General features: G+C 41.9%; 1 protein-coding gene across 1 annotated transcript in view; it reads right to left on the reverse strand.

Annotated features, from left to right (window-relative positions):
* Positions 1-27,398, reverse strand: part of ANO7 (anoctamin 7) — a 49,074-nt gene extending 21,676 nt beyond the window's left edge. The window contains exons 1-15 of the mRNA XM_060767958.2: positions 26,881-27,398; positions 16,826-16,901; positions 15,672-15,832; positions 13,181-13,288; positions 11,352-11,491; positions 9,318-9,375; positions 7,972-8,082; positions 6,831-6,996; positions 6,120-6,210; positions 5,519-5,615; positions 4,126-4,269; positions 3,608-3,745; positions 2,265-2,363; positions 2,053-2,155; positions 407-518 (exon numbers count right to left, since the gene is read on the reverse strand). Coding sequence (XP_060623941.2) covers positions 407-518; positions 2,053-2,155; positions 2,265-2,363; positions 3,608-3,745; positions 4,126-4,269; positions 5,519-5,615; positions 6,120-6,210; positions 6,831-6,996; positions 7,972-8,082; positions 9,318-9,375; positions 11,352-11,491; positions 13,181-13,288; positions 15,672-15,832; positions 16,826-16,901; positions 26,881-27,153 — 1,877 coding nt within the window. The 5' untranslated portion in view covers positions 27,154-27,398. The remainder of the gene's footprint in view (positions 1-406; positions 519-2,052; positions 2,156-2,264; positions 2,364-3,607; positions 3,746-4,125; positions 4,270-5,518; positions 5,616-6,119; positions 6,211-6,830; positions 6,997-7,971; positions 8,083-9,317; positions 9,376-11,351; positions 11,492-13,180; positions 13,289-15,671; positions 15,833-16,825; positions 16,902-26,880) is intronic.

Genomic DNA, 27,398 nt, shown 5'->3' on the forward strand with positions numbered 1-27,398 from the left:
CTACCTCTGAGGATACCTGCCATAGATGCAGGTGAAACATCAGGAGAGAATGCTTCTAGAACATGGCCATACAGCCTGAAAAACCTACAGCAACCCAACTACAACTTGTTTTTTTAAAACCTCTGGAAGGGTTCTAGTGCATTTATTATTGTTCCCCAAATCCATTGGTAATTAGCTATCCAGCTTGTGCATTTTTCAGGGGCCAAACAATATAGCGAATCCTCTCTCACCTGCCATGGAAGCTGGCCCATCCTCTGTTACTTGCAAAAAGAACCCAGCAGGGTGAGAAGCTACCGCATAAATGTAAGGAAGTGGTTAATGCATTTTCCTTTCTTGGTGTGTCTATGTCACGATGGCAAGTTGTTTCCAATGTAGGCTCAGTTGCTTCTTCCACAAAAGAACTTACCTGCCTTTAAAGAAGGCAATGTAGATAGGAGAGGAGTAGAAGTTGACAAACTCAAAGACAAACACTTTAAAGGTGAAGGCATCTTCAAACATGGTCTGGGTACGGTGCATCTCTGAGGCCAAGAAAGGTACAATGGATGACATAAGAATGGTGGGCATTATCCTGAGCTCTTCAATGGCTTATATGCACTAAGATTCTGGTTAACTCAAACCCCACCCATTCCATTCTCGCTGGTCTCCATTTGACATAACAAAAGCACATTGTATGTTGCTAGCATGTTCTAGGTTGTTGTTTTTTTTACTAAATACTACACTCACCTGTACACCTATGTGACCCATGTGGACTTGATTATTCACAGATTTGATTAAAAAAAATCTTCTCTCTAAGGCCCCTTCTACACCGCTATAGAAAATCCAGATTATCTGCATAGAAGTGGATTATTTGGCAGTGTAGAAACATATAATCCAGTTCAAAGCAGATAATGAGGATTGTCTGCTTTGATAATCTGGATTATATGGTAGTGTAGGAAGGGCTTAAGTCCCCCAGTTTGATGATCCATTTTCTTGTTGTAGTCCCTAGATATTTCTAAACAGAACACTCTCTAGAAATCTTTAGGTCCTCCAGTATGATTCTATGGTAAGCTGGAGGACCTAGAAATTACTAGAGAGATGTTCTCTGAGGTTAAACAATGTAATTTATTTCTTCACATTTTTTCACATTCATGAGAGACCTGTGTCCTTATCCCAATGAATGTAGTACAGTGCTGACTAAACAAAGTTTCTGCTGGAAATAAGTTCTGATTTCAACTGGTTCATATATTCCCTCCATACAAATGATAATGTAACATGCAGTAGAATTGGCCATGCCTTCTGGTTCTTTCTAGTTACAAAAAGTACCACAACTCCCAGAATACCCAGTCAATATGGCCGGTGGGTCATACTTGTCAGAAATATTAAAACTTAATTAAGTATTTTTAATTACATAAATGTGAGTCAAGCACTGAAAGGGTTAAGTGGATGCGATGACTCAGCAAAGCTGCAATTCAATATAAGCAAGCATGCCTGTTACTTAGTAACATCTCACTCTGAGAGAGCTCTCAGTGTGAGAGAAGCCTCTCTGTGTGAGAGAATGCCTCAGTGGGAGAAAAGGCCTCAGTGGTAGTAGGCCTCACTATGGGAGAATAGGCCTTAGTGTTATTAGGCCTCACAGTGTGAGGTAGGTCTGGTTATGAGGAGGCCTTGAGTGTGTGAAGCTCCAGTGTGAAGGTTGAACATTATTTGTGTTATGAAAACCTTGTTCTTGTAAATAGTGCAACTATATTATTTTGCTATAAAGAAAAGCCTCCTATGGAAGATATAACATTAGTTTGTGTGTTTTTGATCTTTTTATCACTTTGGGCTACTGGTGCTGGGTCACACGGCTGCTGCTGCTGCTAAGTTACTCTGCTGTACATTTATGAGGAAGGGTCTTTTGTTAATAAGCCCAATGTGCCCAACAATACTGGCCAGAGAAGTCTGAAGATTATACTAAAAAGAAATCTTTCCCAGCTCTGGCCCCATCCCAACATGGCTCCTTACATCACATCCAATATCAACACCTATTAATGAAAGCTGACACCTGCATATACAGGAGAAACTGAGACTTACCCCACCTGGTAAGGAAACGTGCCAGTGCAATATAGATTTTGGAGAGGATGAGAATGAAGATGAGGTTCACAACTGAGCCAGTGAGGCTAGCAATACGAGAAGCCTAAGAGGAACAAACAGAAGAAAAGTGATCCAAATACAAATGGCACAGCAATTCCAAAATGGAAGGGAGCCCTCCCACATACACACACACACACACACAGTTGTCTTACCGAAGCCACAACAAGGAAATTTCCAGATTTGGACACAACTACAGCAATGATGGCTCGGTAAAGAATGATGGAAATCAGAAATATCACCACAACAGCAATCTGCAGACATAAGCAGAACAAACATTGATAACGTACATTGTTGTCTCATTTCTATAATGGATCTGACAACAACACCAACAACAATTTTTATATCTTACTCGCTTCTCCTCATGACTCGCAGCAGGTCATAGCATCATTAAAAACACATAATCATCTGCCACATTGTTTACTATCAGTAAAGTTTATCTTATATCAATGATGCCATGACAACTTTCTTTTTCTTTGTCTATACACAGAGGAAGCCACTTCCACACTATGTATTGCTTCTGCTCCAGAAGATCCTAGGGAGATGTATATGTTTCTTATGTCTTAAATGTGTTTTAAATTGTGTTAATTTTGTGTTTTTAATAGAATTGTTTATTTAATATTTAAATTTTATATAGTAAGATTTTGACTATATTTTATTTTAATGTATTGCAAGCTGCTTTGGGTCTAAGAATAATGGAGTAAAAAATCACAGAGTTGGAAGAGACCTCGTGGGCCATCCAGTCCAACCCCCTGCCAAGACGCAGGAAAATCATGTTCAAAGCACCCCTGACAGATAGCTACCCAGCCTCTGCTTGAAAGCCTCCAAAGAAGGAGCTTCTACCACACTCCGGGGCAGAGAGTTCCACTGCTGAACAGCTCTCACAGTTAGGAAGTTCTTCCTAATATTCAGGTGGAATCTCCTTTCCTGTAGTTTGAAGCTATTGTTCCGTATCCTAGTCTCCAGGGCAGCAGAAAACAAGCTTGCTCCCTCCTCCCTATGACTTCCCCTCATATATTTATACATGGCCATCATGTCTCATCTCAGCCTTCTCTTGTATCTGGGGAAAGCTGGGAGATAGACAGACAGACAAATAGAAGCATGAAATATCATGACCATCACCACAAATTCAGACCATATTGTCAGACAATGCATTCCTTTCAGACCAGTCTTATATTACAGGGGTTAGACAAATACTTCAATACTGATCTTTTCCCCTCCCACACACTGCAGTAGTGTGTTATTACATAAATCAGAAAAGAAGTAGATGGGGATAACTTTTATATATCTGTGTGTGACAATGAGCTTGGTCCTTAGGTAGACATGTATTACACCCCCATATTTCAGATAGATGAAGGAGAAACACCTAAGGTCAATAAGTATGTTGATAGTTGAATTTAGAGTTGAACCTGAGACTGTCACCTCACACTCACTAAACCACATCCCAAATCATGGGAATCTCTGCTTCATTCATACTTCACAACAGTAGTTCCCTCACCATCATAATGATTACTGTTGATCCAGCCACGATTCTTTTGAAACGATTTCTCTTTGGGAAATAAGGTTCCTCCTCTCCAGTAATTGGATTGAGTGTTGTCATCGGGGCCATGGCTGTAAACTGTGGCCGTGGACGCTCCTGTAACAGAGGAAACCTGAAGTGATTCAGAAGTGAAAAAAAGGAAGAACCTCACAGTACCATTTGCTATTACAAGATGTGAAGACGTCTGCAACCATCTTGGATGCTAACTAAATAACTAAATAAATGCACATAGGGCATGGATATTGATGTACAATAGTCATGATGGGCAAATGCTACCAGGAGAAACATATGTCTCTGCATACTAGTCGCTGGGAAACATGAGCAAGAAAGTACTTCTGCACTCAGGTGTTGCTTATGAACTTCCCGTTGACATCTGTCTTGCCACTTGGGGTAAAGAACAGCACTTCAGTCTAATCCATCTTTTTTTCATGTTAATTTGGGGATATGATTTTTCATGAGATCTGTCAAATCAGTACCTCAATATCTTCAAAGTCTGAACAATCCCAGCGATAATTCAGAGTCGCATTCATTCGCTTCCAATACTCAAGGAACGTAACTGCCCACAGAGACATGAAGATGCTAAAGAAGACAGTCCCACCATGATCAAAGAGACGGCCAGCCTGAAAAAGATGATAAAAATCACAGTGGAGCATCTGCAAAGAAATGCACACCGGCTGAGAAGGAGTGGCAACAAGAACAGTAACTGGGACTCACGATGTAATGGTAGCATATCTGGATATCCTAATGCAGGTGTGCCCCAATTCCAAGTAGAGTAGGCGACTGAGGAATCAATGTAAACCTCCCCTGCCCATATGGCAGCTCTAGTATTCACTTCAAAAACATATACCTCACTTTGTGTGTTTAAGACAAGCATGTTTTTAAATGCACAGATCTACTACTGAAGTCTGACTACCAAAAGCACAAATGGGTTACTTTGGATTGTGTACTAAACACAAGTACACCAGATCGCTAGAGTTACATAAAAAACACGAGCGTTGAGATATCCATTTAAAGCTGGCGATGGAAGCTGAAACAAATTATTTTGCATAGAATGGTATCATTCTACAGGTTTTTTTTGTATACACCAGCACAAATGTTGCAACAGGAAATGGGTGAAAATATCATTCTACAAATCCCCAAACTTTAACCTCTGGCCAAGATACAGCTAAAAACAGAGGTTAATGTTGATCCTGGCTAGGAATATCTATCTAGCCCACTGAAGGTCAAGGGAAAAATTTTGCCCCGGTCCTATTGTGTTTTAAAGATCTACATTGTTACTCTTTAGTGCATTTTCAATTAGATGGTTCTTAAGTTTGGAGTTCTTGCAAGAATGTCGTTTTCCCTTCATTTTCTGTACATTATGCTTCCAAACTGGGAGAGTTTTGCTTCCACACAAGGATTCAGGATATTTCTTTCCCATAGCCCTATTTACTGGAGCAAGTGAGAGAGTCAGGGCACTAAAAGATACTCTTAAATCAATTGCAGAAAATTAATATACAATACAATCCCTATATCCATGGGGGATATATTTCTGAACATATTATGAAAACAGGCAACTATGGACAACAGTGACCCCTAGGGTGCTTTGAATGTGATTTCCCTGCTTCTTGGCAGGGGGTTGGACTGGATGGCCCACGAGGTCTCTTCCAATTCTATGATTCTATTGAAATGAATGACTTCCACTGAAAGTTGCTACAGAGTTATCTGGAGGACCTAGAAAATTACATTATTTAGTCACATGCAGGTAGGTGAAATTGTGGTCACTAGTTCCATGGGAATGGATGTCATATTGCATTATAGTCTTTTTAAACTCTGTAGTGCTTCCCATTGTTTACATACTGGAAATATAATCTGGCAGTCAAACTGTACCTGAAACATTGGGCAGATGGTGGAAAGGTTCCAGTAAGGGCAGACTTTGCAGAGTGGGCACATCTGATAGTCACCACCACTGGTACAGATCTCCTGCCTGCAGTTTATAAGGGCAACAGAAATAAAAATGAGGAGAAGAAAGCAAATCACCTTTTAGATTTGACATAATTGAATATTCTGAACTCCTTAGTTTCTCTGACCTTCCTGTTTCTGTTCCTAAGGTTCCATCTTTGCAAGGATAAGCATGGCTATATTAGGCCACACTTAACAGTGATTGTGCAGAAAACAGCTTCTTGGCATAACAGGAGGTTGGACTGGATGGTTTTTGCAGTTTCTTCTAACTCTATGATTCTATGAAAGCCACCATTCTTTCCCTATCTATTTCTCAAGGAACAAATTCACAAGAGACACTTTGAATCTAGATCTCAAAAATATGATTAGCCAATTTTTTGTGCCTGTTGAAGGGAAAAAACTGAGAAAACAAAGTCACACCCTACACACAAATATTTGTGTGAAAGTCGAATGTTACAAATCTCTATAGATTCACTGTAGATCTCCTGATTATGAGAAAAGAAGGAGAAAGTGAAAAGTTTACACTTACGTAGGGATGTCATTAAATATCATAAAGATGCCTATTATGAAGACTAGTGTTCCTACGACAGCTGCTGGTAGAAGCCACCCAGTGTAGAAACCTAAAGGAAGAGAGGAAAAGGCATCCTGGAATTGCAGAAATAAATGTGTATTACTGACCAAGGATCCCTTTTTGTCCTGTAAGAACTTGTTGACAGAAAACCTGAAACAATTCTATTCCCTCTGACTATCCTGATTTGCCAGTGCCAGATTAATCCTCTGACTTTCCATCTTTTAAGCAACTTTTGGAATGTCCCACTTTCTCTCTCCTCAGTTAACATTAAGAAGGAAAAGTACAATGCCACTGAGGGAATATGCTTTCCTGTCCTGGTTCGACAGTGATGGTCCTGATTGTTCCTCTGTCACTCCAGTTTTTCAGCTGCTTTTATAATGTGTATTCCAGTTTTCTCTCCTCTTCTCATTTTCTCTTTTTGTCCACAGCTTATTTCAGTTGTTGCAAACTGGATTCAAAGTATAAAAGTAGCTTGAGCTCAATTAACTCAATGTTGGGAAATGAAGGGGGAGAATGTTGCCTTTCAGGCAAAAGCAAATTGCTTTTGTGTTCTTCCATATTAATTGCGTCCTTGACACCGTGTTTACTATTTTTCAACACTAAATGTTGGAGGTTGAGACAACAGTTTTCGAGCTACTAAAGAACGCATTCAAAGAGCCTTGTACTCACCAAGCCAGGCAAAGTAGAGAGCAATCTTCTCCCCAAAGTACCTCCGGATGTGGTCCAAAGGCTGATATTTCTTCCATTTACACCATTGGGCCCAATAGTGGAAAAGAATCTGCCTCTGAGTCAACTGAGGGGGGACCATCTCTTCTGATGGTATCTTGTAGGGACCCTTTTGGCAAAGCATTACATTATCTGTGTTATGGACAGTTTTGCTTCATATGTTTTCCATTTTATTTTAACATACCACTTTCTCTTCAAGACTGTAACGCAACAGTGGGCCAACAGTAACCTGTGGGCTATATGCTAAAAAACCCTAACCCCAAAATCCCCAGGAATATTGTTCAGTAAGTACTCAAAGTAATTGATGAATAAAATGCAACTGTTGGAAATAGCAACCTTCTTCAAGCCTCCAGTGGTGATTTGTTTGTTTATAATGTGGATTGTTTATTGTATTGTATTTGTGTATATTGGTATGCAGTTTTCTTTAACTCTATGTTGTGGAAAAGACTGCAGACCATGTGATCAGATCTGGGATTGTTCAGGACTCAGACTCCATTTTAGAAACAGTATGCTTTCAGACACTGTTAGGCATTAAGACTGTACAGAAGCCATTAGACTTTCAATGTAGAACCAGTACAGTATGGAAGTGAATACTAGTGGATATTTACCACTAAGAAGAAGGTTGACTCAAGTGCGTTTTTAACTCTTCTTAGGGAGATACTTGATTTTCCCAAAACACTGGTGAATGCAGTTTTCCAAAAGGTTATGGAGATTTCCATTTCCCAAAAGTTTATGGCATCATTTTTCCAAAAGCAACACCTTGCTACGGCCTTTATTTTGGTGCCATTTGATAACACACTAACTTTGGTGACTCCAAGATCAGGCATGTGGATGTGCATAACATGATGTTAAATTATAGTACAGATATAATATATTTGGGAGTGAAGAACTTTGCCCTTTCATTGGAGGTCTCAAGATTCTCCAGGTCAGTGTCTCATCCACAGTTTTGCATGCACACTCAGTTGTTAATTCATTACAGAAATTCCAGATTACCTGTTGATCACTTTTCTCCATGTTCATGTTGCCATAGGAAAGATATCCCTTTTCTTAAAAAATGAAATGGGAAGACAGCTTGCCAACTTACATCATGCATTGGGAATGCAGCTGTGAAGACCTCCTCACTCAGCAGCCTTTCTATTCCAACCTCTCCTGTTTTGGGGTCACCATATGATGTAGTGGCCAGGATCTCATAGAGCTGAAGGGAAGCAGAGAGAAGTAAAACCAGGTTGTACTAGGACTTCCCTACCTGACACCAATCAGCCACATCATATTATTCCAAGTCTGAATTCTAAGATAAATCTACAAGATCTCCCCTCCAGTATAGTTTATTTATTTATTATTTATTTACTGCATTTGTATACCTCCTTTCGCAGCCCAAGAGGTGACTCAAGGTGGTTTATACAATACACAGAACCATTATTGACTATCAAGTTATAATAATTACAAATGTTGGCAAAGAACATTATGCACACATAAAGAAGTAGGGGAAAATAAACTTTGGGTCCAAGGAATTACAAAATAGCTAGAGGTTATATAAAAAGAGGGGCTTTGGAGAATAAGAGTGGCAACTAGAAGTATAGATAGATTCATAGGTTGAGGGTATAAAAACATGCTGCAAAAATTAAAGAGTAAAATCCTTGTTAGAAATTAGAAACAATGAGATAAGGTAAGGATCAGGAAGAAACAAGGCTACCATTTCAAAAGCTACAACTCATAAGGTAATTATGAATATTAGCACTTTCTACACTTGACCTCATTGTTTACAATCTCCACACATCAATGCTCTGCAGAAAAAAATGTATGGTACATACCTATAACTCAGCATTACACTTCACACATTGGATTAAGTGGATTCCAGTTCACCCAAAACTTACGCCCCAAATCTGTGGATAAGGGGGTTGTACCATAGTAATTACAGTGGTCGGATGGCACAAGATATCAAGTGTGGGAAAGTAGTAAACAAGTCCAACTGGGCACCTATTACATATTAAAAGGTAAAGGTTTCCCATGACATTAAGTCCAGCCATGTCCAACTCTGGAGGGTGATACTCATCTCCATTTCTAACCCAAAGAGCAAGTGTTGTCCATAGATATCTCCAAGGTGATGTGGCCAGAATGACTGCATGGAGCACCATTACCTTCCCACAGATCTACTCACATTTGCATGTTTTCAAACTGCTAGGTTGGCAGAAGCTGGGCCTAACTGCAGGGGCTCACCCCGCTTCCTGGATTCAAACTGCCAACCTTTTGGTTGGCAGGGGGGGGGGGCTATTACATATTATGAGGAGGGAAATCATGTGGACTGCATATGTTGTCAAACTGCAACTCCCATCAGCCCACATCAGCACATGGTGGAAACAGCAGTTCCCCAGCATCCTGGGCATCCTACTTACAACCTTGGGTTTGTATCAGCCTGAGCTTCAGACTTACTATTCTGTGCCGTTGTGTGCTACTGAAGAATGTCTCTTGGTTATTGCTACCGAGAAACCTGAGAAGAAAATCTTTAATTAAAAAGTGCTGAATGTGAAAATCGGGTTTTAACAAGGAGCAAGAGATGTTTAACCAACCCCAGTGTGGAATACTAGTGGCCAACCCCAAATATTAATCCAGTGAAATATAGATCTTGTTCAAGGGTTGCACAGAGTACCATAATTTGGTGGAGCGGCCAGGGGCACATTAGCTTTCTCCTAGAATGATTAGTGCTCTCCTCAAATGGTTAGTGTTGGTGCTCATCTCCATTTCTAAGCCGAAGAGCTAGCATTGTCCATAAACACCTCCAAGGTCATGCAGCCAGCATGACTGCAAGGAGTGCCGTTACCTTCCCACTGGAGGAGTACCTATTGACCTATTCACATTTGCATGTTTTTGAACTGCTAGGTTGCCAGAAACTGGGGCTAACAGCAGGGGCTCACCCTGCTCCCTGGATTCGAACCTGTAACCTTTTTATCAGCAAGTTCATCACTCAGCAGTTTAACCCATTGTGCCACCAGGGCTCCGTGGATTCAGGCACAGAATAATATTTGACCTGTGTGTATATATTCAATTTGAATGTTAAGTCACATGTAGCAGTTATAGTGATCTGCTATCTTTGGTGAGTAGAATGAATTAGGAAAGTGAGGCTGTCATGCACTGCTTAGCCTCAAACAGCAAAATGTTTTGGGTCACAGCTGATAACTGTAGTTACTAAGCAGTACAATACATAAACATTAATTTGGAAAGAAACAGAAGCTATGGATGTTTCTGCTGGAGAGATTAAGAGACACATCTCAAGATGTTCAAAGAATCATAGGACTGAATGGGAAACCCAAGATGGTTGTTTTATTGGAAGAAAAATCCAACACATTTTGGCCTAAGTGTACTCTTAAGGCAAGACTTTCATGTGTCTCATAAGGGATTTCTGATTCAGAAATTTATCAGGGTTGATTCCAAATAGCTCCCTGAAGGAATCCTTAAGAATATACACACGCTGAAATGCACTGGGCTTTTCCCCACTAAGAAAACCACCAGAATGTGACCATCTTACAGAGCTATTTAACAACAGGAAACAGCCATGTAGCCCACCTAACCTTAACGCTATTATATAAAAGGGAATGGACATTATTCATGTTCCGTTGCTAAAGCATCCACAAATGTAGAAACTGGGAAGTATCCACAGCAGTGGTTCCCAGGCTTTTTTTTTTACAAGGGGCCACTTGACCAGGGACCACTTTGACCAGGAACCTCTTGGACAACAGACCACTCTCCAACATTGGTACCAAAAGGGTTACAAATCAGTTTTTGGTCAACTATAGATTCAGTTTGGTTATTTGGGGTGCTGATTCCAAAAATTGCATTGGCTAGACCACATCAGCTCTAGTTTCTGATACAGAACATATGCCATCCAGTAGTTGCCATCTGCTCATTCACAGAAAACCATATTTAATAAGCCTTGCAACTATAAGAGTGTTTCGCGAAACCAGTTGCTCTTGTTGCAACGGTGTAGTAATGGTGAGGTCACGGACCATATTTTAGTTCTTGTGGTCCATGGACCACAGGTTGGGAACCGCTGATCCAGAGGAATTAATTTCTCTTTGAGTTCCTCTGGATACTTCCCAGTTTCTCCTTCATTTGTGGATGTTTTAGCAACAGAATATAAAAATCCCCATAATAGTGTTAAGGTTAGGTGGGCCACATGGCTGTTTCCTGTCAAATGATAGATAGCTCTACAAGAGACAATAATACAGTCAGGTTGGAAGCTTAACGTTTTGAAAGGTTTCAGATGTTTTCTGAGGAAAGAGCCAACAATTATTTATTTACCACATTTATATACCGTCCCTCTCAGCCCAGATGCGACTGCAAGTTGTGGCATTTTATCTATCAGAGTATTGATGAGATAAGGGAAGGAAAACATATACTTTTGGGCATGTGAGCAACAAATGTTTGGAAAGAGAGCAAATCAAGGAACAAAAATATCCATAATCTTACCTATGTAACTTATTTGCCATAAAATGACAGGTATAATAATCCACAGGAAAGTCAGGAACTTCATCATAAAGCAGGTTAGGGATGCCCAGTTTCATCAGAATCCTGTGGGACCAGTTACTGACATCCTGATTTGGCACTACCTGGGGACAAAGGCAATAAGAGAAAGAGGGCAGTCTGCATATAAGTGGGAAACAAAGACCACAAATCAGAATTGGGAAATGTTTCTCCTTTTGGGTACAACACTTTATCCGAAACAGTTGTCCCCAATAAGAATAGATGGGGGATCCTGAGAATTTCAGTCCAAAAGAGTAACTTTTCTAACCTCTGCAAACAATGTACATAGGCTGAAGAAGAAGAAGAAAACCAAACTTAATATAATAATAATAAAAACGTTATGAGTTAAACCAGTTAAACCAGTATAATTCAAGGCCTAGTTATTTCATGTACATAAAGGAATTAACTGCCACTTTTGGGAATGAGGGGAAAAATCTAGCACAAACTTTCATTGTAACAGAAATACAAAACAAAATCTGAAAAGAATCCAAAATCCAAAACACTTCTGATTTTAAACTTTTTAGATAAAGGATACTAAATCTGTAGCCACTTTACATCTCCTTGTGGAGAGAAAAAGCAGTATAACTTATTATTATTATTATTATTATTATTATTATTATTAACAATAATAATAATTGCATGTAAAAAGATGGCAATTTATCACCCAGCTCCTTGCATTGAAAATCATCTTGCTTAATACATATAGCAACTATAGGAAGAAATTAAGAAGCAGCTGCCCATGTACAGCTCACTTGATTTCTTTCTGTCAGTTCAAATCTGAATTAATTGAAATTAAAACATGAGATGGCGCACTTTTATGAAAAGAACTATGTTCACACTTGTTAAGTTACTGTTATGCATTCTCTGTGTGGAGTAGAATGTGGTGGTTAGGATGCTGAGGAGGATGTCCAACTGTGCATGCATTACACCGGTACTAAAGCAACCTCACTGTCCACCAATAAGCTACCAAATCAGGTTCAAGGTTCTACTATTAACATATCAGTTCCTAACCAACTGGCATATCTCTTCCTCAATGTTATTTGCATGCAAACAGTAATGTCACCAGAGGAGGCCTTGCAAAGTGCACGTAACCATCACTATAGCCAACCCTGCTATAAGCCTTATCCACAGTAGCCTCAGTGTCTTTCCCATTGATACTTTGAAAGGATAAAACATAGCATTGTATTGTTGAAGAGTTTCATGGGCGGAATCACTGGGTTGTAAGTTTTTCGGGCTGTATGGCTATGTTCCAGAAGCATTCTCTCCTGATGTTTTGCCTGCATCTATGGCAGGCATCCTTAGAGGTTGTGAGCTCTCACAACCACTGAGGATGCCTGCCATAAATGCATGTGAAACATCAGGAGATAATGCTTCTAGAACATGACCATACAGCCCGAAAAATTTACAGCATCCCAAAACATGGCATATTTTAGGCACCTTTTAAAGACCTATCGTTCTAATCAAAACACTCACAAACTGACTGCATACTGTTTGAGAACAACATTTCAAGCCTCTGGTTTTAACTGACAGTTGTTTTAATTTGAATAATTAAATGTTTGCACCTCATATGCTTTCTTAAATATGTATTTTATATCACTTTGAGATATAATTATCCACTAGAAAGTTGCATGATAGTTATATATTAAAATATCAGATACAATACCCTTCCATAGGATAGGAATAACTCGCCCTTCCCACATTTGTTTAGAACGGGACCCAATCTACAAGCAAGTTTGGTCCCATATCTACATATAGCAAATACAGAATGTCCTCACCTGTAAAGGAACCCTCAGCCGCAGATCTTCAGCGTAATAACAAAGTACGCTCCAGGGTGCACTTAGCAATATAAAGTGTACTAACTTCTTTGTATTTTGGGATACATGCTAGAAACAAAATAGATAAGAAGCATTACGCTGAATTCTGCATTGAGTTCCAAATCGGTATATATGCAGCATCGTGTACTTAAACATCCTTGTGTTCTCATAGGGTCCTCTCACACAAAACCATACAACATGATGGTTCCATAGACACCTCCAAGTTCATGTGGCCAGCATGACTGCATGGAGCGCCGTTACAGGAAATAATACTTTCAAACCAGAAACTGAACATTTTGTGACATAGTGTTATCACATTGGAAAATGGAGTCCCCGGTGGCGCAATGGGTTAAACTCTTGTGCCGGCAGGCTTGCTGACCAATAGGTCGGCAGTTTGAATCCGGGGAAAGTGGGTTGAACTCCCTCTATCAGCTCCAGTTCCCCATGCGAAGACATGAGAGAAGCTTCCCACAAGGATGGTAAAGCATCAAACATCCCCTATACAATGTCCTTGCAGATGACCAATTCTCTCACACCAGGAGCAACTTGCAGTTTTCTGACATGAAAAAAAATCATATTGGAAAGCCCAGTAACTGGAAGGAACCTCAGGATACAGGGAGAGGGAGGACTTAAGTCCTTCTTTTGCAAAGTCCCTTCGTCCCAGCCAGGTTTTAGCAAGAAGAATCCCACTTGGGGAGATTCCAGCCTGGAAGGACATTTCCTAAGAAGAATTGGCAAGAAAGAGAAAGGGCAAAGTGGTTAATTATGTTCTACAGATTCTATCCTGTCTCTGCAATGCTGATTTTGTTCATAGGGGCATGGACAGCCCTTCCTTCACTCCTAACCTTCTGGTGAAAAGTTACAAGCTATTTCATTTTAGATGCCATTCAGAACACCCTCAGACCTCAACTGCACTGTCATATAATACAATTTCAGAATGCATTGTAACTGCACTGAACTGCATTATATGGAAGTGTCAGCTTATATAATCCACTGCAATGCAGCTAAACTGCATCCTGAAACTGCGTTGTCTGGAAGTGATGGGGTCTCAGTTGCTATATTTTGAATATTTGCTCTTGCTACTGGTTTTATTTACTTCTTTATTTTTACCCCGCCTTCCTCCCGATGTAGGGACTTCAGGTGGCTTACAGCAAACATGACACAATAGGGTTAAAAACAGAACAGATGCATTAAAATGTGAATATATATATATATATATATATATATATATATATATATATATAATTGCACTTGTATACCGCTAATATCTCAGCCTAAGTCGGCGACTCATTGCGGTTTACAACATCTAAAAACAACCATATTCAATTTAAAAGCATAAAAACACATATACAGTACAAAATTATTGGGCCACCAATAACAATCCAAATGCATCTCGTAACTGGAATCACAATCCAAATTCGTCGTCTGTAATTACCAATCCTTAATCGTCAAAATTCGTTTCGTCGGATTATCCGAATGCTTGTTCAAACATCCATGTCTTCAGTTTTTTCCGAAACGCCATCAGCGAGGGGGCTGACCTTACCTCTATAGGGAGGGTGTTCTAAAGCCAAGGGGCCACCACAGAAAAGGCCCTGTCTCTCGTTCCCGCCAGCCGCACCTGTGAAGCCGGCGGGATAGAGAGCAGGGCCTCCCCAGAAGATCTTAGGGTCCTGGCGGGCTGATAGGCTGAGATACGTTCGGATAGATAAGTTGGGCCAGAACCGTTTAGGGCTTTAAAGGCCAACGCCAGCACTTTGAATTGAGCTCGGTAGCAGATCGGCAGCCAGTGGAGCTGGTACAGCAGAGGAGTTGTGTGCTCCCTGTGCCCCGCTCCTGTTAGTATCATGGCTGCCGCCCGTTGGACTAATTGGAGCTTCCGGACTGTCTTCAAAGGCAACCCCACGTAGAGAGCGTATATATATAAACAGTTAAATCTTTTGTGTTTTGGAGCATATAAATATAAAAATACAATTAAAAACTACACAGCCTCCAAATCCCACAGATACAGTACTATCTCCAGCAGACTGCTTCTCATCATTCCTGTTACGTTAGTACTCATTGCCTTTATTTTATGTTGGAATGTGTGTTTCATAAATCACGTGAAGTACAAAACATGCAATTTTAATGTTGTGAGAAAATAACTCCTTAAAGTACAAATCTGTATTTGCATTTGCAGCAGTAATATGTCCTATTCGTGTGTTGTGTCTTCATAACCGGGGTTTTGAATCAACCACTGGTGCAATTTTGAGCAGTGGGACAGTTTAAGAAGCACAGAGGGCCAATGCATGATACGTTTCTGTTTCTCTCTTCTAGAAAATGGCATTTATAACACTAAGATGTTACTGCGCAGTTGGAGCCTTGATAGTAGTATACAAGGGCAATGAAACAGCAATTCTGCTGACTTCCTCCACCCTCAAAAGCGTCCCATAAATGTATCAGTAAACTGAATTACCTTTTCCATTTTGAGCCCTGCCATCTGGAGTTTATTTAGAAACCTCTCTCGCCAGATTCTATGCAACTCCATGGATTTCCTTTGTCTAGATTTTGGTGTCTCAGTGTCTTCACCTTCTCCTTCCAAATTTTGGTGATCAGATTCCCATACAAGGATGAAATCTGAGATAAAGTGCAGACATATAGTACAGATATTGGTCAGCACGCCAATAAATAGTTTTCTAAGATCTTAATCAAGAAATAGTTTTCTAAGGTCTACAGAGATATTTGCAGGAACACCTCAGCAAGTGAGAGTCCAAAAGTGGCAGGCTAAAACCCAGAACCTCAAGCCATGGCTGATACCGAATGAGAGACTCCCTCCTGGGCACACAGAAGACTGGGTGACTTGGAAGGCACTGAACAGACTGCATTCTGGCATCACAAGATGCAGAGCCAACCTTAAGAAATGGGGTCACAAAGTAGAATCCACGACATGCGAGTGTGGAGAAGAGCAAACCACAGACCACCTATTACAATGCAGTCTGAGCCCTGTGACATGCACAAAGGAGGACCTTCTTATAGCAAGACCAGAGGCACTCCAAGTGGTCAGCTACTAGTCAAAGGACATTTAATATAATGCCAAGATTTTTTAAGACTTTGTGATTTTTAAATACATTACAACTGTACCCTCGGTTTGCTTCTGATACGATTAATAAATAAAATGTGAGCTGCCTTCTCAGCAACAAGTAGTGTGAGAAAGCATTGAGTTACCCAAGTAATCTTCCAAAATCTAGCTAAAGATGAATTTAATTATCATGAAGTACTACAGAAACAGTAAAAAAGAGACTTTACTTCCTGTGGCTTGAGCCCCCAGGTTTCCTGCATACTATTTAGCCTGGCTGTAGGATGCCTGAGTCCTTTCTTCCACTCAGGAGGACAAAGTCCTATTCAAGCCCAGTTTCCTCTCATTGTCTTCCTGCCCATAGTTTTCCAACTTTGCACAAACCGAATACAAATGAACAATTTGACATAACTCAATGCATATATAAAATTTGCAAGTTAGACAAATAGTGATTTCTAAGAAAAGTGGGAGGGGGGAGGTAAGATAAACCAACATCTCTTCCAGGAGAGTTTTGCCAGCTTATGCATTGAGTGATTAACAATGTCTTCCTTTACCTATCCTGGTTTTCTCATCATTGAAGAGGTTCACAGTGCTTCTTCCAGCATGGCCCAATGGTATCTGTTTATTCGACTAGAAAGATATGAGAAAGCAGATAGGTTCAGATTACTCATCCCAGAAGAAATGATTGTGCCCCAAAAACAAAACAAAAACAAAAAGCAGACAGAAAGGAGTAATCGATCAGTCTGCTTTAATGTCATCAGCATTCAAACAGTAACTTGTATCACTGAGTATTATCTATTCAGCACTACTCAGGATTCCCCAAAAGGTAATATTCTTACAAAGCAAAGTATCTCATAACTAGTCATGTTATGGAATTAGAAGAAGGAAACAGTGTCACTCCAAAGGAGATTGTTGCTTGAAACAGAGCATACACTGCCCTTCTCCCTTTGCCCTTCTCCAAAATACTACTTTACAATAAAGGGAGAATAAGATAGAGTTTATGTGCATATACTACTGGGCATCCACAGTGCAAATTCAAAAATAAGTACTATACATTAAATAAAAGCGAAATATATCTCACCATATTGGAGAACACAATAACCTAGAGACCTAGGGGGTCGATTTGGTCTGTCATCCAGATGTTGAGAGTTGATGGGCTACTTCTAGGCTGCTGCTGCTCTTCTCTTGTAGAATTGGTCCTCTTTAAATTGATTTTGGGCTGGACAGCCCTTTAAGTATTTCCTAACAGAAGGCTATCTTCTGTAGAGCATGATAACAGCCAAACTGCTGCTTCCCAATTGGAACTTGCCATAAGACAACAGGTCAAAATATGTGACTTGCTCTTCCTCCGTCAGAATGGCGGAGACTTATTTGAATAACATCCAAGTCAGGTACAGTAAACATGTAAATTATTCTATGTAGCAGTTTCCTGGTACCAGAGAAGAGGAGTGTCTCACTCCAGATCCCAGGTATCCCAGTCCTTGTTGATGAAGTGGTGGGTTGTTCAGTCCTAATATGCTCTCTTTTAATATTGCTCAACTACTTAGACTCAAATAGTAGCCTCCAGAACTGGACCAATACTCCAGAATATAGGCCTATTGCTTTAAGGGGAAGGCACTTTCTCAGGAAATGATTATCAGAAAGCAACTGATGTAAACCAAGTTCTGGATGTGCTAGTGGGAAGATAAACAAGGCAGGATGTGAAGGCTTTGAATACTACCAAAATTAGACATGCTCTCCAGAATCCTATACAACCATTGTATATTATGTAACCCCATAACAATGTTGTGTGAATTCTGGCATGATCCATGCAAGCCACACTTGCCAGTAAGCAGCCACTTGGACTGATGGGACTCTGCTCCCCTGTCAATAGAGAAGTAGCTGCTGGACATTCCCACCCTTTCCAATAAGCATCTTCAGCACAACTGGCAGAAAAATGACCCCATTACAAATCCTCATGCCAGAATCACTTGTGCAAGGAAGACAGGAAAAGGAGGTAGCAGTAGTTGTTTCTTGATCAACAGGGAAATGTGACTACATCAATCCCAGCAGCTGCTTACCAAAACTTAAGAGGACTTTCATGGTCCCATACATGCATACACAACTGCTACATATTAAGTGGTTTGCTGGAAGAAGCCAGTTTCACAAACTATAGTTTCAACTTGGTTTGGTACTATAAATCTTAGTTTATATTATCTACAGTGAGCCTGGGCTCAGACATTACAAGAAACTATGGTTAACCTAATGCAAAAGTGGGAGGTCTTTCATCTTTCCTATGTTAGAAGAGGACAGTACACAAGGCCCAAAATAGTTTGATGTTGCACCAGTCATGGGTTGGTATAGAAATGGAAACTATGACCCTCCAGATGTCGTTCATCAGGCTTGCCAATGGCAGCTATAGTTGAAGAACCACCTGGAGAACCATCCAGTTTGAAACCCCAGCTAAGCCTTGCTCCTGAACGCAACCAATGTGATCAACAAGTGGCAAACCCAACTTCTACAGACAGCACCAAGCACAATACAGCTACCTCTGGAATCACTATTTATAATATCTGTAACACCAGTGTATGCCTAGCACATCAATGCTTAACAATCTCTCCTTATTTTCCCACAACCATACCCAGCATTTTAAATTTATTTATTTATTTATTATTTATTTTTTGCATTTATTGACCGCCCCTCTCAGCCCGAAGGCGACTCGGGGCGGTGAACAGCAACATAAAGGACAGTGTACAAAAATCAAGACAATACAAACCAGACAATACAACATGACATATACTTATACTAAAAAATCCGCTTCGTCAAGTCCTGGGGTCATAGCCAAATTTCATAATCCTAGTCCATTCCAGTGTCGTTCAAGATACTCTCAGTTGAAGGCCTGCTCGAAGAGCCATGTTTTCAGGCCCCTACGAAAGGCCAACAAGGAGGGCGCCTGTCTAACTTCAACAGGGAGGGTGTTCCACAGCCGGGGGGCCACCACCGAGAAGGCCCGCTCTCTCGTCCCCGCCAGACGTGCCTGTGAGGCAGGCGGGACCGAGAGAAGGGCCTCCCCGGAAGATCTCAAGGCCCTCGTGGGCTCATAGGCCGAGATGCGGTCTGCAAGGTATTTTGGGCCGGAACCGTTTAGGGCTTTGTAGGATAATACCAGCACCTTAAATTGGGCCCGGTAGCGAATCGGCAGCCAGTGGAGCTGGGACAGCAGGGGCGTTGTATGCTCTCTGCGTCCTGCTCCCGTTAACACCATGGCTGCCGCGCGTTGGACTAGCTGTAGCTTCCGGGCCGTCTTCAAGGGCAGCCCCACGTAGAGAGCGTTGCAGTAGTCGAGGCGGGATGTGACCAAAGCGTGTACCACCGTGGCCAAGTCAGACTTCCCAAGATACGGGCGCAGCTGGCGCACGAGCCTAAGCTGTGCAAATGCTCCCCTGGTCACCGCTGAAACCTGAGGCTCCAGGCTCAGCGATGAGTCCAGGGTCACACCCAAGCTGCGAACCTGCGCCTTCAAGGGGAGTGCGACCCCGTCCAGCACAGGCTGTAACCCTATACCCTGTTCGGCCTTGCGACTGACCAGGAGTACCTCTGTCTTGTCTGGATTTAGTTTCAGTTTGTTCGCCCTCATCCAGACCATTACAGCGGCCAGGCACCGGTTCAGGACTTCGACGGCCTCCTTAGTAGCAGGTGGGAAGGAGTGACAGAGTTGGACATCATCTGCGTACAGGTGACACCGCACCCCGAAACTCCGGATGATCTGACCCAGCGGCTTCATGTAGATGTTAAACAGCAAGGGGGACAAGATGGAACCCTGAGGAACGCCACAGATCAACGGCTGTGGCGCTGAACAGGAGTCCCCCAGCAACACCTTCTGAGTACGACCCTCCAGAAATGACCGGAGCCACTGCAAAGCAGTGCCCCCAAGCCCCATCTCTGCAAGGCGCCCCAGAAGAATACCGTGGTCGACGGTATCGAAGGCCGCTGAGAGGTCCAGGAGCACCAACAGGGACACACTCCCCCTGTCTAGCTCCCGGCGCAGATCATCCACTAAGGCGACCAAGACCGTCTCGGTACCATGTCCCGGTCTGAAACCAGACTGTGCCGGATCCAGAATATCCGTGTCTCTCAAGAATACCTGGAGTTGTGAGGCCACCACGCTTTCCATGACTTTGCCCAAGAAGGGAAGATTGGAAACAGGCCGAAAGTTGTCCAATTTAGTGGGGTCGAGTGATGGTTTCTTCAACAGCGGCTTTACAACAGCCTGTTTTAGGCTCGCTGGAATCTTGCCTTCCCGAAGGGAGGCATTAACCACCACCGTTACCCACTCGGCCAATCCCCCTCTGGCCTCTTTCAGAAGCCAGGATGGGCAGGGGTCTAGGATGGACGTGGTGGGTCTCATTCCTCCAAGTATCTTGTCCACATCCTCGGGTTTCACAAACTGAAAAGAATCCAACAGAATCGGACAAGCAGGTGCTTGTGTCACATCCACTGAGACTGCATCTAATGCGGCGTCCAGCCCAGAGCGGATCGAAGCGACTTTGTCTGCAAAGAACCGAGCAAATGCTTCACAGCGTGCTGTCGAGTTGTCAGGGCTCCCACCTGAGGTAGGGGGAGTTAAAAGACCTCTGACAACCCGAAACAACTCCGCCGGACGGTTCTTTGCAGACGCAATAGTGGCCGCAAAGAAGGTTTTCTTTGCGGCTTTTATTGCCGCGGCATATGCCCTTAAAAAGGACACAAACCGTGTTCGGTTTGACTCGCTTGGGTCTGAGCGCCACACGCTCTCTAGAACCCTCTTCTTTCGCTTCATCGCTGCCAGCTCCTCAGTAAACCAAGGGGCTGGTTTAGCTCGGTTACTCGAGAGGGGACGTTCCGGAGCGATCTTGTCAATAGCCCTGGTCATCTCCCCATTCCAGAGAGCAAATGCCCTGCCCAACTCAACTGTTAGATTTGATATGAGTAACTTCCTTATGCAATAGCAATGTAAGGAATATAGGAATGTGCCCCATCTATGGATATAATAAAAGTCAAAGTTTGTATGCGGCAGACGGAAGTGTGGCGGTGCAACCGGGTATGTGCCAGCTTTCTGATTGGCTGCCACTGTGGTGCTATTTACATATGGTCTCTGATTGGCCAGCCTGAAAGTTCCAAGATTCCGATTGGCTGCCACTGTGGTACGATTTGCATATGGTATCTGATTGGCCAGCTCCAACAGGAGCCCCTTCCTTCCTAAGACCATTACAACTGCCAACAATGATAGATCAGGACCACAATTTACACAGAGAGCCCGCATGACCCACTCTACATCCTGGTGCGGTTTGGAAGAATTTGACAATGGATGATGGGACTTGCAGTCACTTCACTCACTTCCTGAGACCACTGAGACCCTCGCCAATGACTGATCAAGACCAAACTTGGCACACACAGTCCCCATGACCCACTCTACATCCTGGTGCACTTTCGAGGAGGACAGACCATGGATGATGGGACTTCAAGTACCTCCACTCCCTTCCCAAGACTGCTGCAACCCCCATCTAATGTCCTATCAAGACCAAACTTGGCACACAGAGCCCCCATGACCCACTCTACAACCCGATGCTGTTTGGAGGAGGGCGGACGATAGATGATGGGACTTCCAGTACTTTCACTCACTTCCTGAAACCACCGCAACACTTATCCAAATACCAAGAAAGAGAGCCCCCTTGGCCAACTCAACGTTCTGGTGAGGTTTGGGGGAGAACAATGTATGATGGGACTTGCAGTACCTAAACTCACTTTCTGAGACCACTGTGACCCTCATCCAATGATTGATCAAGAACAAAACTTGGCACACAGAGCCCCCACGACCCACTCTCCATTCTGGTGCAATTTGGAGGAGGATGGACCACAGATGATGAGACTCGCAGTACCTTCACTAACTTCCTGAGACCACTGCGAGCCATATAAATAACTGATAAAGACCAAGCTTAATACACAATTCCTTTCTCAAATAACCCGGGCAGCGCCAGGTCCACAAGTTAGTTGAGAATAAAAGCGAACTACTGAATCCTCAAGGTTTCTGGTACAAAAAAAATACCCAACAAATTACCCTTTCATCCAAGGATTCCATGTCAAAAATAAAATAAAATTACAAGAGTTTTATATTGTAGATTAAGACATTTACTTCTAGAAAACCACTTGAACAATTAGATGAAAAAGGCCAGTAAGCTGTCCCACCACAAAAAAAGGATGACATACACTAAGGTATCTTCCACAGTCTCCAGTAAGTCGTGGGCAAACTTCAGCCTTCCAGGTGTTTTGGACTTCAACTCCCACAATTCCTAACAGCCATAAGATGGCTTATGAGAGGCTTCTCTCATGTCTCCGCATGGGGAGCTGGAGCTGACAGAAGGAGCTCAACCCGCTCACCCTGGATTCAAACCACTGACATTGTGCCGCCAGGGCTCCAATGTGTGCCATGCCCACGTATCGGATATCACCTTGTAAGTATGAATTTAACAAATTTGATCTGAATTACAAGGACTAATTAAAAATGCACACTTCTCATATTGTGCAGAAAGAGGCAACAATAACCTCCTTTTGATGTCTTTTACTATGAAATTCCATTAATCCACAATGGAGCACACTAAATAATTTCAGAAGAAAATTGGCCTGTGCTTTATAGGTTGTGTCAAAACCTTTGCTTGTGATTATGAAAAATGTGGATAACTCTTAAATAAATTGGTATGCCACAACATTTGATTTTCCTGATGTGTGAGCTATATATTCAGGACAAGTTTCAGGCTGGAATATGAGGAAATGAAATGGTCTCCAGTTGACCAGAGAGAGAGGTAAAGCAGCATTTTCTCACCCTGTCTGTTTAACTTGTACACTGAACAAATGCATAAAGCAAAATTAGATTCAGAGGCAGTAACATCAATAATTTAAGATATGCTGATGACATCGCATTACTAGCAGAAAATACTTGGAACAAATCAAGGAAGAAAGTGCAAAGGCACATTTGACACCGAATCTTAAGAAAATAAAAATAACACTAATGTATTGTCGAAGGCTTTCATGGCCAGAATCACTGGATTGTTGTAGGTTTTTCGGGCTATGTGGTCATGTTCTAGAAGCATTATCTCCTGACATTTTGCCTGCATCTATAGCAGGCATCCTCAGAGGTTATGACTTCACAACCTCTGAGTATGCCTACCATAGATGCAGGCAAAATGTCAGGAGAGAATGCTTCTAGAACATGGCCACATAGCCTGAGAAACCTACAACAACCCACAATCACAAATAATTAATTATCAAGATATTGAAACAGTTTAAGATTTTCCATACTGAAGGGAACTCTTTCATTAGCTTAAATGTGAATCTTAAAAAGTCAGCCAGTCTCCATGAGGTTTGAAGCAAAAATCTCTTTATTTCAAGTGCGGCCGCACTGAGACAGAAACAGCAAGGCAATCAGATGTCTATCAAAAAGGCTGCCTGTGCCATCTGATCTTTTCAATTTCATTCTTATACCCTTTTTCTGCCATGTCATGAACAGATCCACCCCTCTTCCAAACTTCCTTTCAAAACATGTTCTTTCACCTCCTTCCTCTCAACTCTACAAGGACAGAGCCCTTTCACCCACTTAAGAGCCTCCTGCATCCATGTTATGACTGCAGATCCTTGGATGTCATCCTGTCCCCTGTCCTTCAGCGCTGCATCCTGTTCTTTCCTGTTCTCTTCCAAAACTGTCTCTCCTCTTGTCCTTGCACCTTTTCTATGACAAAGGACAAGACTCTTCCTTAGGCTTTTACAGTTTTCAGCATTTTCCCAATAAGCACTAATAATTTCCTAATAAGCTCTATTCACCCCTTCAATACCTCAAGTCAGCCATGAATCAGAATGGAGGCTGCAGGAAGAAATCAGAAGACGAGAACATGGAAGGGCAGCTATGAAGGAACTAGACAAGGTCCTGAAGCTTCAAGATATATCACTAATGATCAAGTTAGGATTGTCCCTGCCATCTTGTTTGCCATTTCTATGTATGGCTGTGAAAGCTGGAAGAAAAGATAGCTGATAGGAAGAGGGTGAATTCATTTGGAATGTGGTGCTGAAGAAGCATTCCACGGATAATGTGGATTCTTAAAAAGACAAATAAATGGGTCCTAGAGCAAATCAAGCCTTCTGAGATGCTAAGATGGCTAAACGGTTATGCTTTAGCCATATCATGAAAAGACAGGACTCACCAGAAAAACAAAACAAAACAATAATGCTTGGTGAGATAGAAGGCAGCAGGAAAAGAGGGAAACCACATCACAGAAGGATAAACTGAAAAAAGGAAGCCAAAGTCCTGAGTCTGCAAGACCTGAGCAAGGCTATTCAAGATAGGGGGATTTGGAGGTCTTTCATTCATAGAGTTGCCATAAATTGGCTTGACAGCAATTAACAACAACAACCCGCCAAGACTGAAACTCTGGGTGCTGTTGATCTCTGCCAACATTGTTTAACAGAGCTAAGTAGGTATGTGAATCTTTGTTGGAGAAAGCGGAGCTCCCCAACATCACATCTGTCCCTATTCCATAAATTGACAGAACCCCTAAGCACAACAGTCTTTACAGTGTATCTAAAATATAGCATTATGGAAGTTTAATCGTAACTATAACTGCCATGTTTCCATCCAGTGGAATCCAATGGTATCCAGCATTGCTAATCTGGCCTTCAGGAAAAGGTAATTCACAACCATGGTGCTATAGGTGAGAAAATCGTGTCTCACACCTTCTGTCAATGTTTCGATCCTATTGCTGGGGCTAAGAGGCCCAGCATATTCAGTCTTCAGGCAGGGCTATATAGGGAAAGGTATTTCTTATAGCAATAATAATAATAATAATAATAACAATAACAATAACAACAACAACAACTGGAAAAGCTGACACGATATGAGGATTTAAAGATCAAACTGCAAAGACTCTGGCACAAACCAGTATAAGTGGTCCCAGTGGTGATCGGCACACTGGGTGCAGTGCCCAAAGACCTTGGCCTGTACTTAAACACAATTGGCGCTGACAAGATTACCATCTGCCAGCTGCCAAAGGGCACCCTACTGGGATCTGCATGCATTATTCGCCGATACACCACACAGTCCTAGACGCTTGGGAAGTGTCCAACATGTGATCCAATACAACAGCCAGCAGAGTGATCTTGTTTGCTGTGGACTCATCTTGCTGTGTTTCAAATAACAACTTTATTTTTGTATCCCACCACCATCTCCCTGAAGGAACTAGGGGCGACTTATGCAAGGTGCCTAAAACATGATATGACATAAAATGCAATATAAAATACAATTGAATAAAACATATAAACATGTAACAACAACATAAACTTCAGAATAAAGCAGCATACAACCATCAGTGGCGATAGCTAACGTAAATATGGCCAGGCTGTAAACAATAGGGCCAGGGAATGGGAAAAGTACAGAGCTGGTATTCGACTTTCAAGGCGTTATAGTATTAAATTTCATCATTAGCATTTACATTAATACCAGATGTGACCAATGTAATTTATTTAAGACTAATGCTATATGGTATTATGTAGTATTCTGGTCAGTAATCCATCCACTACATTTTGTATTACCTGCAGACTCTGAAACACCTTCAAGGCAGATCTGCTTTGAACACATGAAAATAGTCTAATCAGATTTTTATCAGTGTATGCTGTTCTGAGACGACAATTTCGGGGATTCTGTAGGACGGAGCTACAGTAATTACTAGCACCATTATAAAATGATAGGATATAAATTAAACACATTACAGTGGAACCTCTACTAAAGATCATCTTGATTTAACAGCTGTCACTTGGCCCGGGTTTCACTTTGAGATAAGCACAGTGTTTTGAGTTAAGACCTAGCACCAGAGGGAGTGCTAGTGTGAGAGTACAGGGCTTTAAGGCTTCAAGGGAGCAGCCTCCGTGCCTTGCGCTCTTGTCCACTTTGGGAGATTACTGTCCACTTTGAGGAACTGTGAGTTAGTTGATTTTGTGTGGGTTTGATTCCTGGTATGTTTGGCTTCATGAAGAGAGAGAGAGGGAGAGAGAGTAAGACAGGGAAGCAGGCTGGAATGAGTATAATAGGAAGAAAATGATGCTTCTGCTTCTTCACTTTGCGCTTCCTTGCCACAACTTTGTGCTTCTACCATTTTAAAGTTGATTTTACTTTTTTTTTTGTTCCATATGAATATATATTTATATATTATTTGTTATTTTAAAAATACATTTTCTTATTTAAAAACACATAACAAAAAGGGGGGGGGGGCAGAAGAGATTAATAGCATTTCAGTGGGAAATTTTGCTTTATGATAAGAGTGTTTTGAGTTAAGAGCCCAGTCACGGAACAAATGAAACTCTGTGGTCAAAATATCACTGCAATTTTGTTTATAGTGCTGCCAAGGTAAAGGGCACAAGGGACTGTCCAAATCAAGGAGTTGAGGAAAGATTAACCTGATATTACCATCTTGAGGTGACGTTCCCCTTTCTTTGACCCCAGATTACTCCAGGTTGTAGCAGATATACCCAGTATACTACTTGTATTTTTCCTTGTACACGTGTAGGTGCCTGGGAAGCAATTAATTAAGGCAGTTAATTGTTTTCTTACCTGTGGGATCTGAAGAGAGGTCATGGGTAGCCCCCCTGGCCTGTCTTCCACTGAATAATACTCAGATCTTCTGATGCCTAGTGTCTTCTGCTCAGTGTCATCACCTAGGGTTTCATATTCAGACAACTTTATTGTCTTCTCAGGAAATACAACAGTTCCATAAATTGAATCCTTTTGCTCAGAACTCTTCTTTACACTCCCATAACCAAACTCTTGGTGGCTTTCCTCGTTTGTGATCAAGCCGTCATCTTCCTTGTTTTTCCTCCGTTGCATTTTTACTCTTCATGCCACTGGCAGGCAGAATGCCCAGAAGGTTTCCAGCACCTTAGCACTGAGACATCCAAGTATGAAAACCACAAGAGGAGAACTCCACCCCCTTCCTCAGGGGGACACAGGCCACCACGCTTCCTTGTCCAATGTGAATAGGGCTACCGCTGGCAATCTGCTCCCTGTCAAACCAGTCACACTGCTTACAAAGGCAGCAAAGTCTCCCTGCAAATTCACGAAAGACTAGTTAG

Source organism: Anolis sagrei, chromosome 3, assembly GCF_037176765.1.
Source record: "Anolis sagrei isolate rAnoSag1 chromosome 3, rAnoSag1.mat, whole genome shotgun sequence".
Lineage (NCBI taxonomy): Eukaryota > Metazoa > Chordata > Lepidosauria > Squamata > Dactyloidae > Anolis > Anolis sagrei.